General features: G+C 33.4%; 1 protein-coding gene across 2 annotated transcripts in view; it reads right to left on the bottom strand.

The window, feature by feature from the left end:
• Positions 1–1,640: 1,640 nt before the first annotated feature.
• Positions 1,641–17,972, bottom strand: part of LOC108364109 (arginine-glutamic acid dipeptide repeats protein) — a 36,761-nt gene continuing 20,429 nt past the window's right edge. For both annotated transcript variants that reach the window (XM_017617677.1, XM_017617676.1), the window contains one exon: positions 1,641–2,964. In XM_017617677.1, the coding sequence (XP_017473166.1) occupies positions 2,011–2,964 (954 nt within the window). In that variant the 3' untranslated portion in view covers positions 1,641–2,010. The remainder of the gene's footprint in view (positions 2,965–17,972) is intronic.

A 17,972-nucleotide genomic window follows, 5' to 3' on the forward strand; every position in this document is an offset into this window, starting at 1 on the left:
TAAACAGTGTAAAATTATATAGCAAACATCTTAAAAACATATATTTAGAAACGTAGTATTATTAATAAAATATTTTAGTTACTTTATCACGTCAGTAATATAAAATATAATAAATTTGTTTGCAACTGCCACCTAACAAAGCGGCGTTAAATTTAATATAAGCGGCGTAAGTCTTTTCGATCAGCTGTTTAGGCTAAGCCCAACACGTTGAGTTCAGGTAGTGTAAAAATTTTCCGCTGGAAAAAATGGCGGAAAGTTGCCAACTGTTGGGTTGAGCGTAACTACTCAACTGTGCGTTTCTAAGACATATAGCCAACGGTTGGGCAACAGCTACGTCTTATAAACGCGCCCATTTATACTTAAATATCGATACGTAGATAAAAAAGAAGAGATAATTAGGGACAAAAGAGAGAACAGTTTTGAAATAGAACTAGCTTTACTCTCTCCTACAAAATCTTGGCAACGCTTGGCAACCGCTCTTGATACGCGGTTTTGTACTTTAAACGACGATAAGCATTTAGTTAGAAGAAACTAACCATTTGAGCACAAAAGATGGAAATGACTTATGGCCACTATCAAAATAAACGGTTGCTATGTGTGTATGGATACTAATACAAGCACAAACGATAAGGGGTATTTAAGATTTGAGCATAATGCGAATTCTATTTATTAATTAAAATTAATTTTTAGGTGTGCCTGCTAATCCAAACTATGCGGCAGATAAAGTCAAAAATACTTCACAATTTTAACTACCTTTCTCCTTGATTGGTTGAACTATGAACAATTTTAAAATAGTTACGAATTATAGACAGATATCTATACAAATTCGCCTTCAAAACTTGAGTTTACTTTATGTTCGTGCTTGTGAATTCATTGTAAATTTATGGTGTTTAATGATATGAATAAGTGCAGGCAATATGCATATGTGACCTGGTCTACGAAAAGGGAGCTTACGTGCGAAAACTAGTTTTCTGTGAAAAAGCTGTTAAAAGTAAGCAACTCGTTTCGTCAGTTTCTCATTATCTCGTTAATTGTTCTCCGCGCCGGACGTCCAGTAAGTGTTGTTGTTGGTCCAGTAAGTGTTGTTGTTGGTCCAGTAAGTGTTGTTGTTGGTCGGAATATTATTATAGTTCATCGTGTAAGTTGCTAGTGTGGAACATTTAAAAAAGTAACACTGAAGAAGTGACGTTTACTGTTTCTGTTGATTATCGTCTTCGCATTTCGCATGAAATGAAACATGAGTGTTGATGAGGAGTTCAGTGCCGTATACGGACAATATTTCCATGAAAAGGATGATGAAAACGATGATGAAAACTATGAAGAGAGCGATGATGATGAAGACGAAGTATGTGTATCTCAGGCAGAAGATGATACCGAACAAACTTTTGTTAAGATGGACCTGTATGTTGTTGATGTAAAGGAGGAGGAGCTGGTAACAAAATTTCTACTCAGCATTATTATTTTTGGCCCATAATACGTTTTTCTAGTGTATAATCATGTCTTTATAGCTTATAATTCAATGTATTTTGTTCATTACCAATAAATTATATTTTGTCGTATTTTTACTCTTCTTTCTCTACATTTTTAGTACACTTCTAAGCAAGTTAGGATTTTCTGCTTTTTGAAAAAGCATCTCATCTTCCATCCGAATCAACCAAAAAGTGAAAATTGATTTTTTGACACCTAAGCCCCCTTTCCGTAGACCAGGTCACATATGCTTTTTATCTAATTGCAACAACACTGTTTCACTTTAAATATATGTATGTAGGTCAACTTCCGTATATGTCTTGTATTTCAATTACTTTTTCATTGACCACTGCACGCGCTTTGTTCAACAATGCAGTAAGAATCTGTTTTTGATTTAGACATATGCATCGTAACGATATTCCTAAGAAGTACTTGTGTAGTTTCAATTATTGCTACACATTTAAGGTTATAAAAAACTTGAAAAGGCATTAAATTAACAAACTGATGCTAGTTTACCATCTCTTTCCTTAAAATCCTAAGTCCTTAGTCATTTTTTAATACGATGCGTTGGCCCTTGCTGCGTTTTCCATCGCTGCCTCCACCGTCTCTGCTGCTCCCTCCGCTTTCATACATTTGCCGTCTGGCGTCCAAGCGATCAAATATACCCTTCCGTGAATTACTACTGCCGCTGCTGCGAGATGACCCGGCTCCTGTGCGACGATTGCGACTACCATCGGAAGAGTGTAGTTCGCTATCCTTGCGGGCACCGCCTCCTGAAGTAGTTGACGATGACGACGACTTTAGTACAACTCGCCGATTACTGGAGCTAAAAGGTGCTGATGTTGATGATCTTTGTGACGTTGCATGGCTATTGCTGCGGCTTGATTTTAAATTTGTCTTGCTAGATGTTGGCGGTGCTATTGGTTCAGGAGTTGGAGTACGAGATATTGCCGCTCGTGGTGGGGATGGCGTTGGTGTAGCCAACAGCCGATCCTCCATTTCAAGCATTAGCTCATCTTCGTCGTAATCAAGTTCGACTTCATCATCACTAGGCGTGGACAGACGTCGAGGTTGTTTCAAGAGAGCTGCAGGCGGTGGCGTCGGTGTGAGAGTACCTCTCTTTGGAACTGGTTTTATGATGGCAGTGTTACTGCTACCGCTGCCCCCACCACCACTGCTGATACCACCACTAGCCCCGCCTCCACCGCTGCTCGTTACATTCGTTATATGATCGCTTATGTTGCGTTTGGCCTCTGGCAATATTTTAGCTGTTGGAATTTGTTTCCGCTGCGATTGGGTTTGATGCGTTTGGTGTTGCGGCTGCTTTTGACGTGGTAAATCATCATCAGAATATTGAGACTGTTGTTGACGCTTCTTCAAAGATATCATTTTACGTTCGGTTACCACAATCGGTTTAAGTTTCTGGGTCTGATCTTCACTGGCAGTGTTGGAAGTATTACTGCTACTGGCACTATTGGGCTGCGTAGCACGATGATCCTATAATTTTAAATGTATTATAATTTTGAAAAAATTCATCAAAGAAAATAGCAAGTAAAATAAAATAGAGTAATATTAACTAGGAATGTTAGTCCCGGGTTGCCCAGAATCCCGGGATTTTCGAGATTTGTAATTTACACTAGTGCCAATAATAGAAACGCTTTACGTTGACCAGTTTTGGCTATATTTCTTTTGTTTATTTAATATTTACATTTTTTTTTATAAATGTGTAGCTCAATATACATATAAAACCTTGGGTCAGGCAATTTTGCACACAAAACAAAATCAATATATTCGCCAAACCAAGGGCCAAATATGGTAAAATTGCGTTCTTAATTTTTCTCTCTGACGTCAGGATTTTTAAAAAGAACTTTGAAATTTGAAAGATATGAGTAATTCAAAATATGATTTAAAAATTTCAGTGCAATATCCTTAAGAAACCAGTATGGGTATCAAATGAAAGAGAAGATTCTGTAGAGTTAAAACACATTACATTTTTTGGTCCGCAAGGGACGAGTAGGTATTGAAAATACCCTTTTATAATTTTATCCTTGAAATTTTTCAATTCTTATTTTTGAAAAAAATTATATGTTAAGCACTAACTTTATTAGCTTAAAAAAATAAAATAGATTAAAGAGGAATTTTCAATTTCTATTCGTCCTTTTGAACCCAAAAAAATTATTTCATTTGGTACCCATACTTTTGTTTTACATTGCACTAATTTTTTTTTTAAATATATTTTGGAATTAATCATATCTTTGAAATTACAACGAGTCCTAACCGCCAAAATAACTAAGCGACATTTTTTTCAAAATTTTCGTTTTGATGCAGAACTGCATCTAGATGCTCTAGGAATATTTCTGCATCAATGCATATTATACATATGCAGTTAATTATGTGTAATATGAAGTAGACTTTTATAAAAAAGTTTAAATTTTGGATAAACAAAAGGAGTATAGACAAAACTGGTCGAGCTTTGGCGCTTCTTTTATTTCTGCCACTGAATTATAAACTTCTTTCAACCAGAAAATAAATTTTTTTACTTAATTTTTTTTTTGCATCGAGCGTTTTTCGACATACCTTAAATTACTTTATCAGATATGTACACACTAAAGTATTATTAAATGCATAAAAATTTAATTACTGTCTGTCGTTTTGTTACTTATGAAATAATTTTCACTTTAAATAAAAAAGTACGTTCCAAACCCATTTACTTATTATTTATTATATGGTAAGAGAGCTTCTCAAACCATACTCATGCAATTTTTTCATGTTAAGTCTTTGAAAAATAATAAATATCTAAACCCCGGGCTGATCCCGGGATTGAACCAATGACATCCCGAAAAGCCCGGGATCGTAAAAATCGAAAAATTTAACATCCCTAATGTTAACACTTTAAAGACCGACTTAAGTTGGGTGGGACTAGGACTTTTTTGACGGCATATTATTGTGGGTGAATCCATAAATTTGAACTGGTATGCAATTTTAACGTATATTTTTGGTTTCACCGTTCTGAAATGTTGCTTTAAAAGTTAACAAAGTTTTCAAACAAAAACCGAAAAGATTAATGTATATAATCATGAAGAAACAAATAATTTCCGTTAATTGGATGTAAGTCCTATGAATTTATTTATGCAAAAAAATCGCCATACATTTTTTTCAATTGATCACACTTTAGACCTAGGTGTGCGATATGTAAGTATGAAATTTATTTTGGGGTATTTTTTTAAATTTTGGGGAATAATTAAACACGAAGTATGTTGACAATCATCTGCCCCTTTTTATTTTATTTGCGAACAAGAAAGTTGCCTACTAGCGTTTGACCTCTTATTATAAAAAGTCTACACAGAGAAACTGATATAGGTAAAACGCAAGTTTCTAAAAGAAATTGTAAAATAAAATTTTTTTATATAATTTTACTTCATACAAAATAAAAAATACAGTATTTGTACTTACGACTATACAACGAAACATTCGCAAAACAAAAACGATCGTTATAATTGGGTGGTTCACAAGGTGTCGTACTTGTCGTATTGTTGTATGTTGTAAAGTTTTTAACGGCTAAATAAATGTTTAGAGGACTTGAAATCACCACCAACTATTTTTTAATTGTGTGAAATTTCATAATAAAACTTTTATGTTAGCTTGCGAATTCCTTAAATAGTGTTTTAGTCGTTCAAAGTTTATGACATACAACAGTACGACAGTATACAACACCTTGTGAACTCCCTAAATATATTCACTTTTTTTTACTGAAGAGAACAAACGACATTAAAGAAATAGCGTCAAAAATGCGTATTTTAAAAACTAAAATTAAACAGTTTAGAATATTGTCCCAACAAGTTGTAGTGCGACACAATTTTCAACAAGCAAAATAAAACTAGACATTTTTAAAATAAAAACGTTAATTTATTTTCGGTCAATTAGGTATGAAACATATTTAAAACAATAATGTTTTGCATTACAATTCAAAAAGCTACCTAGCTATAATGAAAAACTTTCATAAGTATGTTTGCATCATTTGTCGGAAAAATTGTGTTCAGATAAATAAGTTACTTCAATCTTCAGAAAAGGCGATGAAGTATATAAATACAAACAATACTGCCATTCTAACCCCTAACTACATACAAGGGACATTGGTGGACTTCTTTGACCGAAAAAAGCTTTGGTAAGAGTAACTTACAAAAACATATTCTTATGGGGTACTAAAAAATAATTTAAAACTTTCTTAATTTAAATTACAGGATTTGACCAGCGTGAAGAAAAATTAGCAGGCCCAGCTTGGAGTAAGCAGGAACATCTATATATATGTATTTATGTGTGTATATAGTTATATGTAAAACCAGGGACGTGAACCGGTTTTGAACCGAACCGGTTTTGAAACGGAAAACCGCTTTTTCTATTAATTAACTGAACCATTAACCGAACCGAAATTTTCCACAAATGTTTGATCCGAACCGAAAACCGAACCACTTTTTATAAACGTTTAAAGGTTCGTTTCAACCAATTTTCAATAGATAAATGTACCCACTTTTTTCTTTTTGTTAAACATGGTAATACCTACCATATCAAATGTAAAGGCAACCCATCTCATGTGACAGACACTTGACCCTTAACCTTGCGCGTTGTTGCACTTGACACTTGACACTTAAACTTGCGCGTTATTTTTTTGTTTTTCGAACCGTTGAACCGAACCGAAACCTGGTACAAAGACCAAAAAAACCACTTTGATGAACCAATCCAAAAGTGCAAAAACGGTTCGAACCACTGAACCGAACCGACCAAATTTTTCATCCGGTTCACGTCCCTGTGTAAAACATCTGTATTTAATTTATTAAATGTTGTAACTTATTTATAAGTATATGTATATAAATATATTTTTGACAATGTGTGTACCAAACGACTTGTTGTGATTTAATAAAAATAAAATTTGAATATCATAACGCATATTTTTAAAATGAAGAAAAAACATTTTAGGATTTATAGCCCAATTCTGTACCGGTGACAAAAATTTTTTTACTGACAAATTTAAAATTTTCATATATTTTTCCGTAATAAAAACTGTGACAAGAATTTGTCACTGATACAGAATAGAGCCGTTAATTTCAACATGCACATATTCAATTATCAAACAACGATTTGAAAATGTTCATATCAAAAACAAAAACATGGATTTTGTAAATTGTATTGAAAATTTTCGTTCTGAAAATTTAAATAAATATTGTAGGTGCAAAACCTGGGTCAAAACGTTTTTAAAAGTAAAACGTTCGATACAAATTTGAAAACGAAAATTTCTCTGTGTAAGTTCGGGCGAAACCGAACCTTATATACCCGTCGCAATTGTGAAACTACCTTTGCATTGATAAACAGGAGGTTTTTTCCCCGAATGCAAACATTTTCGATAATACATATCCTCAGTTAGAACAAATGAAATAATGTAAAAAATTTGGTAGAAATTTATGAAACAATTGCCGATATTCACTTCCGTAGTCATAAGTGGGCGAGAGTTTTTGTATTTCTCAAAATTTACCTTTGTAAGGGAGCGGGGTCAGTTTCAGTCCTATTTCCATTTCCGATTGGTATAAGTTGGTAAAGCGGTTACAGAGAAAAGCATATATAATCATAAGTTGGCGGGGCTACGCCCATTTTCCAAAGGATTTTCATAATCCTCTTTTTTAGCTAAGAGGTTATTGTAAATATCAGTTTTCGGTGAATTAGCTTCAGTAGTCCCTAAAATATTGCATTTTTGTATTTATGCTAAATACGGTTACATGAAAAGTAGGCGTGGTTATTGTCCGATTCTGCCCATTTTCAATACCAAGCTACCTTGTATAAAAGGCAACCTACATATACAGTGACGAGCAAAACTGTAACATGGTGTAACGCATTTATTTCAGCCGCCGCTATCTTTCCAAGTTCTAACGACATTCATACTTTTGTTGTATATTCTTATTGGTACACCTGTACTTCCTCTCTCATAACGAATTGAAGTCAATCCAACAACAATAATAAAACCAGCAGACAAAAATTTAAATTAAGGCATATGTTACAGTTTGGCACTTAAGGTAAGTGTACCCATTTCCATGCTAGTACCTAATTCCGTGCTAATTTGGCCAACAATTTTCAAAATAGAAAAATATTAAAATGTTAAAAAAATTTTAAATAAAGAAGTTATGAAATTCATTACAATCGTCCAAGTTTAAAAATTTCGTACTTCGCAGCTTCCAAGCATCATTATTTTAATTCAGATTTGCATTCAAGTATCAGTCAACTACAAAATGTTAGTTAAAACCCATGTGTCAGTGAATAGTGTTCGCAAAATTGCTAAGAGCTTGGTGAAAAATTCGTAAGGGTCTAATCTTGAATTGGTAAGTATATGTATATTTTTGTCTTCCGACATTGAAAATTTGAAGTATTTTTTGTATAAATTTATGTATAAAAACCAGTGTATAATAGAAAAGTCTTTCAAAACCTTAAATTAAAAATAGGCCGGAAATAGGTGCAATATTTTTTTAAGGTGTACCTATTTGCGTGCTAAACACGGAATTAGGAACATTTGGAACTTTATGTTTGATTGTTTTTTGGGTATACGAAATGTAATTTATAAAGATTCAAAAATTCCAATAAATCAAAACTTTCACGTATATTCTTATGGTCTATTTCAGTGTCATAATTTTTGCAAAATTACGACTGTTTCCAGAGCCGTAAATTTCGGTAATTTAGTTTAAAATAGGGGAAAATATACAAAAATTATGTTGTTTAATTGTTTAAAATTGTGTATAGTTATACATATTTTGTAAATATAAATGCGCTATCGGCACATAAAATATTACATAAATATATTTATTAAAAAGAAAATTTATTTTTGGTAATTGCTAAAGAGAAATCGCATAGAACGGAAATAGGCTCAAGATTTTTGGCTGTGTTCCTAATTCCGTTGCATGGACCGTAATTAGGAAATATCTATAGCTTTATTTATTTTAACAGGTATCCCTCATTTTTAGTAACGTCAAAGTAATTTATCTTCTCAAGCTTGCTTACAATTAGCCATTGAGGCTGTACAAAAGGGTAATATGTCATCCTACAGAGCATCAAAAATATACGGAATTCCCAGACAGACATTATTGGACAAGATTAACAATAAATATACGATAAAGTCGTCCTCAGGACCCCTTCCAGTTCTGTCGATAGAAGAAGAAAATAATATTGTTAAATGGATTCATCACTTGGCGGAGATGGGCTTTCCAATAACTAGAGACCAACTTACAAGCTGCGTGGCAAATTTGGTTAAAGAGCTGAATCGCCCAAACTCTTTTACAAATGGTATTCCAGGACGAAAATGGTTCAATGGTTTTTTACAAAGAAATCCTTCTTTGAGTCAACGAATGTCTCAATGTTTAACAGTTTCTCGAGCTTAGGTCACGGAGTCTTCCATAAAGGCTTGGTTCGAGAGAGTAAGTACTTATATGAAAGACAATAACTATTTGGAAGTATTGGAAGACCCAACCAGGATATTTAATTGTGATGAGTCCGCATTTTTTCTGTGCCCCAAAGGGCAAGCAGTGTTGACCAAACGCGGTGCTAAGCACGTCTACTTCAGGTCAGGAAATGATGACAAAGAATGCCTAACGTTCTCTGTAGGCGCATCTGCTGATGGAAAAATAATGCCTACGTTCGCTATTTTCCCTTATAAGCGCTTTCCACAAAATATTCTAGCGAAATACCCTAAGGACTGGGCCATTGGCAAATCTGACTCAGGTTGGATGACCGGCGAAACGTTTTTTGAATATATCGCAAATGTGTTTTCTCCTTTCCTGCTGAGAATGAACGCACAACTTCCAGTGGTTTTATTTTTGGATGGGCACCTATCACATATATCTCTACCTCTCAGCGAATTTTGCAGGGAACACGGCACTATTTTAATTGCGCTTCTTCCAAATTCAACGCATTTGCTGCAGCCTATGGACGTCGGAGTTTTTCACTGCTTGAAAAGCGCTTGGAAAAAGGAGGTTCAAGATTGGAGAATATCAAACAATGGACAGCGAATGAGACGTGAAGATTTCGGTCCAGCTATCGAGAAGTGTATAAAATCCTCGATTAATACTGATGTTATAAATAGTGCTTTCAGAGCTTGTGGTTTATATCCATTCAATGCAGAAGCAGTTGCTTACAACACGATTTTAAAAACGGCCGTGGAAAATACCATTAATGCAATTCCTTCTAATGTTGATGCTGTTGTTGATAGTGAAGAAGAGCAACCACCTAACTGTACTCTTATTAAATGTTTTGAAGAGCGAATAGAAGATGAGAAATTAAAGTTATTTGTCGAGTGCGACGGAGAATGGACTGGTGATATTAAAGACGAGAATTTGTACTACTTTTGGAAGAAGTTAAAGAATGAACCAAATCCCGACTGCAATGGACTTGAACCATTTAGCGGTTTTACAAGTATATTGGCTAGTGGTTGTGGCTCAATACTAGATATACAGAACATGAGCATAGATTTCCTTGATTTAAGTCGTGGAAAAGTAGCTGAGTTAGGTGCTACTGAAAACCCCCTTTGAGAAGTTCAACTCCAACTTGTAACGTAATAGACACGCAATCCTATGTACATCAAGCAGTAAATGCATCTTGTAAAGCTGTTCCAAATAACGTTATAACAGATAATACAGCAACTACTTATCATTAGGAAAATAACAGGTTTAATGATAGTCTAGTGCCACTTAACGAATTGACTCTGGATAGCCCAACTGTTAAAAATACAGAAAATACAGGAACTAAGAAGGCTGAATTTCCAACACCATTCCAAAACGCTCTTTTCTGGCCCGAGCTTTTATCAAACGACCCGAAGAAGAAACAGTTTAAGAAAACTTCGCTTGCAGACAAACATTTTAAAAAAGAAGACTACGTCGTTATTCAGTATGAAGGAGAAAAGTTTCCTGGAAAAGTGTTAGAAGTTATCAGCGGATATCCATTAAAATTAAGAGTAAAAACCATGACCATGAGCGGATTAAATTGGCGACATTTTGGATTATGAAGCCGATGAAATTATTAAAAAAATTAACCCTCCTCAGCCAGTAAATAAAAGAGGAGTATTCTCAATAAACGACTTTCATATAAATAATAATAACTTATTAAAAAAAACTTGTGTATTGCTTTGTACAATAAAATTTTAAATGATATAAACGCTACAAGCGATTTTATTTTAATGGATTTTTCGATGTTATGTACTATGAATTTAGTTTTTTATGTTTTAAATAAATCTGTGTAAATTGCCTTGTTCGGTTTTGAGTAAAATGTTTAAAATAATAAAACACGTTCTTTTTATAATTTACAACGGAAATAGGAACGCTCTTGCACGTAATTAGGAACCGGACAAAATTTTCGCACGGAATTAGGAACAAAATATGGTTTTTAGAAAAACGCGAAAAGGGGTTACATTGTGGATATTTTTTATATTTTGTAAATCGGAAAAGACCACAAAAGGTCTCTGGACCCATAGAAAGCAATATTGGAGTTCAAATGTTTTTTGCTGACCTAAAATATTACTTTAAACGTGGATATGTCTTAATAGTCCGTAAATAGGTACACTTACCTTATATATTTTTAATCACTTTTTGACAATTTTAACGAAAAAAAAGAATTGTTAACACAATGTTCAGCATACTTTTGCTTTTTTTAGTTCCTGGATGCAATTTGGCATACCTTATTTGAATCTCTATAAAAATTCTGGAGGTATAGCCTCCCATATACCCTTGGTTTGCTTCCACAGCTCATGTGCTCCATTGGACGGACTTGGATACTTAGTAAGCTGCGCTTTTAGTTGATTTCGCAAATTTTCGACGAGACTCATATCTGCGGATTGTGGAGGTCATTTCAAATTAGGAAATTTTTGCTTTTGCATCCAGTCTTTGCGACATAGTGCATATATGTTTTGGGTGATTTTTCAGCAGAAACTCTCATTTTTCGACTACATCTTGTAAATTTTGTAGAAATATGAACAGATACTGTTCCTTACGCATAATGCGTACTTACGGACCAACAATATTTTTGAAATACAACCCCAAACTATTACTGACCGACCACTGTGATTCACAGTTTGCCCTACATGATGCGCTTAGGCTTAATTTGGGTCTTTAATCCAATACCATGCCGGGCCATCTGATTGAAAGCGATTAATTTAGTCTTGTCAGACCAACTAACCTTCAATTGAATCTTAAAAATGTGTTTTTTTTATTGCATTCTGTAAGGCCTAACATATCCCAATAGGCAACGGTCCGGTTTTCGTGCGATCCGGAAAAATGCTACCACTCTCGCGCATGTATTTTGATCAAAATGGTTTTTTTCTTTTATTATGCCTTTGCGTTCAATTTGACAATTCTTCGCCTCGCTGTCTACTGATTTGCATTCAATTTTAATACCTTAAGCGCTTCTTTAATATTGACTGCAGCGCTACTTGCTACTAAGTTCACAAGATATGGGAGCGTAATATTTTTTGGCAGACTTCCTTTGTCCTTAATAACATGTTAGGCTATATTTTTTCTCAGTCTTAACATTTTCATGTGGCGAACTCCACAATTTGTTGCCACTTTTCCTATGGTCCCGCGTTTCCGCATTAAATATATTATTTACATTTATGTTTCCTGATTAACCATATTATTTACGGGTAATCACTTCTTGAATAAATTACAATAGAGAAAAAAGTCATCTGACTTCCAACTAATGAAAAGATAACTGTAAAATGCAAAAATGAGAGTGTGTGCAAAACTGTAACATTTGCCTTAATTTACATTTTTGCCTGCTGGTTTTATTATTGTTGTTGGATTGACTTCAAATGTTTGTGAGAGAGGGAGTAGGGGTGTACCAATAAGAATATACAACAAAAGTATGAAAGTCGTTAGAACTTGGAAAGATAGCGGCGGCTGAAATAAAAAGTGTTACACCATGTTACAGTTTTGCTCGTCACTGTACTTATTCGTTGAGATAACTCAATTTTTACTCAAGTTATCACGAGCATGGACGGACGAACAGGCAGATATGACTCAATCGATTTCTCTTTTCATTGTGATCATTTTGGTGTACATATATAAATCTATGTATATAACGCGAGACAGATGGGCATGCTTATGCAGATTAAAAGCACACAGATGGCAGTAATGCGGATTAACGAACCGCAAGTGCGTGGGTTCGAGTCCCACGGCCAGTATAACTTTCTTTTATTTCTTTTTTATTAATTTTTTTGTAAGTTCTATATATTTTTAACGTTGCTTTCAGTTAGTTGTTGTTGACTTTTTTAATAAAATTTAACTCTAAAAAATTAAANGTTGCCACTTTTCCTATGGTCCCGCGTTTCCGCATTAAATATATTATTTACATTTATGTTTCCTGATTAACCATATTATTTACGGGTAATCACTTCTTGAATAAATTACAATAGAGAAAAAAGTCATCTGACTTCCAACTAATGAAAAGATAACTGTAAAATGCAAAAATGAGAGTGTGTGCAAAACTGTAACATTTGCCTTAATTTACATTTTTGCCTGCTGGTTTTATTATTGTTGTTGGATTGACTTCAAATGTTTGTGAGAGAGGGAGTAGGGGTGTACCAATAAGAATATACAACAAAAGTATGAAAGTCGTTAGAACTTGGAAAGATAGCGGCGGCTGAAATAAAAAGTGTTACACCATGTTACAGTTTTGCTCGTCACTGTACTTATTCGTTGAGATAACTCAATTTTTACTCAAGTTATCACGAGCATGGACGGACGAACAGGCAGATATGACTCAATCGATTTCTCTTTTCATTGTGATCATTTTGGTGTACATATATAAATCTATGTATATAACGCGAGACAGATGGGCATGCTTATGCAGATTAAAAGCACACAGATGGCAGTAATGCGGATTAACGAACCGCAAGTGCGTGGGTTCGAGTCCCACGGCCAGTATAACTTTCTTTTATTTCTTTTTTATTAATTTTTTTGTAAGTTCTATATATTTTTAACGTTGCTTTCAGTTAGTTGTTGTTGACTTTTTTAATAAAATTTAACTCTAAAAAATTAAATTAACTAATAGTAAATTAAAAATTGGAGTGCAATGGGGTATAGTCGTTGTGCTGAGTATGCAGTTACAGTTGCACGGCTATACTCAATCCCGACTCTCGCGTCCTCGTTCGTGCACTCTGGGCGACGTGAGCGATAGAGTGGTCCAAGAAATCCCTTTGTAATATTATTCAATGCTCACGCAAATGTGTGTTCCTTTTGCTAAAAAAATTAAAATGCATAACTTGGTTTTAAAAAAAATAATAAAATTTAGAGGTCGCTCAAGTCCATTTTTATTTTACTTAAACTTACTCGTCCTTCAATCCGTGGTCACGCGGAATCCCTCAGGAAATTTAAGTTTTGTATGATCTTATAATATGTTTTCAAGGCCGCTGAATATACTAGGAAAGGTGTTTTTTCGATCAGGGTCATACCCTTTTAGATATTACGAAAAAATTAAAACAAAACGAGAAAAAAATCCGAAACTTCACTTTAAAAGTTGATTATTTTTTAGAAAAAAATATATTTAGTTTTATGTTTTATGATATTTATACCCACATCTTTAGCGAACAAAATGAACCATCGCAGAGGATTCGTTCATTACTGCGCGAGATATTGGCAAATTTTTGAACCTGAATATAGATCAGTGTTTCCGTTTTGATACATATGCATCCAATTGGAAACATTTTTGCCTTCAATTTTGAGGGATACTTCGTTTTTTCCTCAGTGTAAATTTGGATACCTTTTCCCATAAGTATTCGTAAGTTGAAGGAAATTTTTTTTATTTATGTACGAGATATTAAATATAACATTTTTAACAGTCGGCGGCTCATCCCCCAAGCAAGAAATTTTCCTTTATTCTTGTCACTTTGAAAAATTAATTTTTTAGCTACATAAATGCGCATTTAATAATACCAAGTAGTTCGCGAATTTTAAGTTTTCTGACCTGTAGTAGCTAACTGTAATGCGAAAAAATCAACTTTTACATCCCGAGCAACCCTTCCCTTAGCATTCAAAGGAAATTGACAACCATGCCGATGACTAATTTTCAACAATAACTTGACTGTACAGTAAATCCGCTTAAGTACCTCACGAAAAATGTCAGCTTTTTGAGGTACTTAGGCGGGTTGGGTACTTAAAAGAACCCGCTTGCTCGATACGGGTACGGTAGCGAACATAATTATTGATGTAGTTACATCTTTTGGTTAACTTACATAGATATGTAAATCCTTGAATAAAACATGAACATTTAATGAAGTAGCAGTGTAGTTTAAAACCAAGACCGTAGCATTATTTAAGATTTTTCAATTAAAATACAGTTCATTCACTAATAAATACCATATAAACCTAAGCTTAAAATTTTATAGAACACTTAAAGAAAAAAAATTTACCAAAATTTAAAATGTTTTCTCAGAAGTGGTTTTTGAGTATACAGTCTTATAGCCCATTCAATTTTAGTGTAATAATGTGCAAGTTTCAAGTGGCTAAAAATTACCGTTGGTTTTTTTTAACTTTTTTGCTGAAGGTGTGTAACTCTGCCAGTGAATTTCAAAATATGTGCACTTAAAAGGGGAAAATTATAGGTAAAATGGTAAATGGGGTACGAAAAATTTAGGTACTTAGGCGGGTTGGGTAAATAAGCGGGGAGGTACTTAAGAGAGGGATTTTCTTCAGATTACATTCAAAAATTCACATTGCCCAAAAATGTTGGTTACTTAAGCGGGTTTCACTGTACTAAATATAACTTATAACTTCTAAATTTTCATTTATATCGACCCCTTTGCGCAAAATTATCGGTTGTTACATTTTTTACGAAATTTACTGATGTATGTTTGTTCCCCATCCCATAAGGCATCACCTGTTAAAATAATATAGCTGAAATCCCTTTAGCTACCATAAAAATTAAATGTAAATTTTATCGTATATGACAATAATTTTTTTTTTTTGTGGTCGAAATTATCGTATGTGCAAAGAAATTAAAATGGGAAGCGGATTGCTCGCCTTCGTCATGCCTCTATTCGCTTCATCGTTATCCACTGAAAGAAGTCTGATGAGGAAATGCGGTGATTTCCGAAATAGCTATCACTTCTACCATTTTCTCAATAAACAAAAATTATTGTTGCTTGCCCACAATAGTTTTTCATTTAAAAACGGCCTCGAGCTCAATAAAAATTGTTGAATATAATTGTTATAAGGCCATAAAATAACAAAAACAAATAACTTTAGGTCGAGCGCACCTAAAAGTTAAACATTCTAAAAATATAATTATTAACAAAAACCAACAAAACCAACCACCACATGATCAAGTGTGAATTGCAGCGGAATAGCTCCGCTTGATTGTGCAGGCTTAACAGAAATGAAAAAGTGGGAAAAAAGCAACAATAATTCACAAGGCGAACTTAGCACAGTGCGTAGGCAACTGGCTGAGTCAGTGGGATCGTCGGTTCGAATCCTACTGAAAGAAGTCTGATGAGGAAATGTGGTGAATTCCGAAATAACTTCTACCATTTTTTCAATAAACAAAAATTATTGTTGCTTGTCCACAATAGTTTTCATTTAAAAGCGGCCTCGAGCTCAATAAAAATTGTTGAATATAATTTTTTATTTTTATATAAAAATATCATCTAAGCTTTAACCAAAACCGTGCAAAAATTCAAATATTCGTAATGTTTTTCGAGCTAAATTTTGTTTGTTATTTTTATATAAAAATATCGTCTAAGCTTTAACCAAAACCGTTAAATCACAGTTTCAAACTTTATAAAAAATTTAGGGAAATTCAAGAAATTTTCATCAAAATTTCAACTTTTTATTCTGAATTTCTACTTTTTCGGGTTTTTTAATGAAACCAGCGCAGTATACAAATACTTGCGTTGATATTTTGAAATTTTGTTGCTGACGGTCTCCCGCGTTTTATTTCATAAGAAATTCATACTTATATGAAAAATGTGCAAAAATCCGTCACCAAAAAAAAAAGTTCTCAAAAATCAACGCGATTTTTTAAACGTTTGAAACTTGCACTTCATTAGACAGAAATTGTGTGGGCTATAAAACTGCACAAAAAGTTGAAATTTTGATGAAAATTTCTTGAATTTTCCTAAATTTTTTATAAAGTTTGAAACTCTGATTTACACGGTTTTGGTTAAAGCTTAGACGATATTTTTATATAAAAATAACAAACAAAATTTAGCTCGAAAAACATTACGAATATTTGAAGAAAATCAACACGTGGTCATTTGTTTAAGTCTCAGTGTGCTGAGTTAGTATTTCTTTTCTACGCCCCGAGATATTGAGAAAAACTTAAAAAAAAACGTTAAAAGTAAAAAAAAAATGTGGATTCCTGAAGAGGTATATGTTTACCTTAGTAACCTCAATAGTGTTTATGTCGTATCGATTCTAATGTCAAGAGTTTAAATTTTGTGAAAAAAAACTTTTTTTAATCATTTTGCATTTGGTTAGCATTATCCACTTGCATTTAGTTAGCATAATGAGTTCTAAAGCAATGAGTTCAGCAACAAGTCGTAAGTAGTAGTTTTGTTCTCTTATTTTTCAGACAGTTAGAAGGAATGTATATGGGCAAATCTAAAAAACAGGCACACTTTCAAAATAAAAAGTTAAATTTTTTGATTTGTGGGCACACCTATGTTTTATATATGATTCTATTTGTAATCTCTTAATAAATGGATAATTATAAGTGTAATTCATTTGCATCAAGTGCTTCAAAAGTTAGATGAGGAATAAACATTTAGATCGCTGAAATAGAAAACAAAAAAACAATTTGTGTTCATATTACGCTTAACAGAAATAACGATGATTTTATGGAATAGTTAAGGTAATATTAAAAAACGGTTACGAGCGAAATTTGAGTAAAATAACTCCAAAACTGAGCGAGTTTTTTTATAAAAAAGTTCAAATTTAAGCAAAGTTTCAAATACCGCTACCTCGAAAAGTGGAGCCAATCGGGCAAAACCGAGGGCGCCATTGAATTTATAAAACTCCAATTAAGTAAGAGCAACTATCAGAACCTTTGTCGAAAAAAGTTGCTTTGATACCACGCTCGAAATATTCTGACTTAAAGAAGGAGCATCGCTAAAAGTAGTAAATCACATGATAAAAGCATAGTAAGGTAAAACCGTTCTCTCAATGCGTCGGGCCATGATTTTTTTTTGAAGTTTGCCAACATTTTAAAATCGTATAAAATTGAGATTAAAATAAAATAATGTAAAAAAAATATTTTTTAAAAACAAGCTTTTATTTAACCTGCACAATCAAGGAATAAAATGAAGTAGTGTAACAAAAGATTTTTTAGCAAGACAATTTTGTCAAAACTGCACTAAAATGAATAAAATAAAATAAGTTAGGGTCTCGTTAAAGTTACTAAAAGCCATTTAGTGAAAGGGGTTATTCAAACTCTAATGAAAATTACTAACAATTTGTACTAATTTACTTCGTTTTTAAAAAAGCTTGTCG

The sequence above is a fragment of the Rhagoletis zephyria genome, unplaced genomic scaffold (assembly GCF_001687245.7).
Source record: "Rhagoletis zephyria isolate East Lansing unplaced genomic scaffold, Rhagoletis_zephyria_1.1 Rzeph_scaffold_01463, whole genome shotgun sequence".
NCBI classification, from domain to species: domain Eukaryota; kingdom Metazoa; phylum Arthropoda; class Insecta; order Diptera; family Tephritidae; genus Rhagoletis; species Rhagoletis zephyria.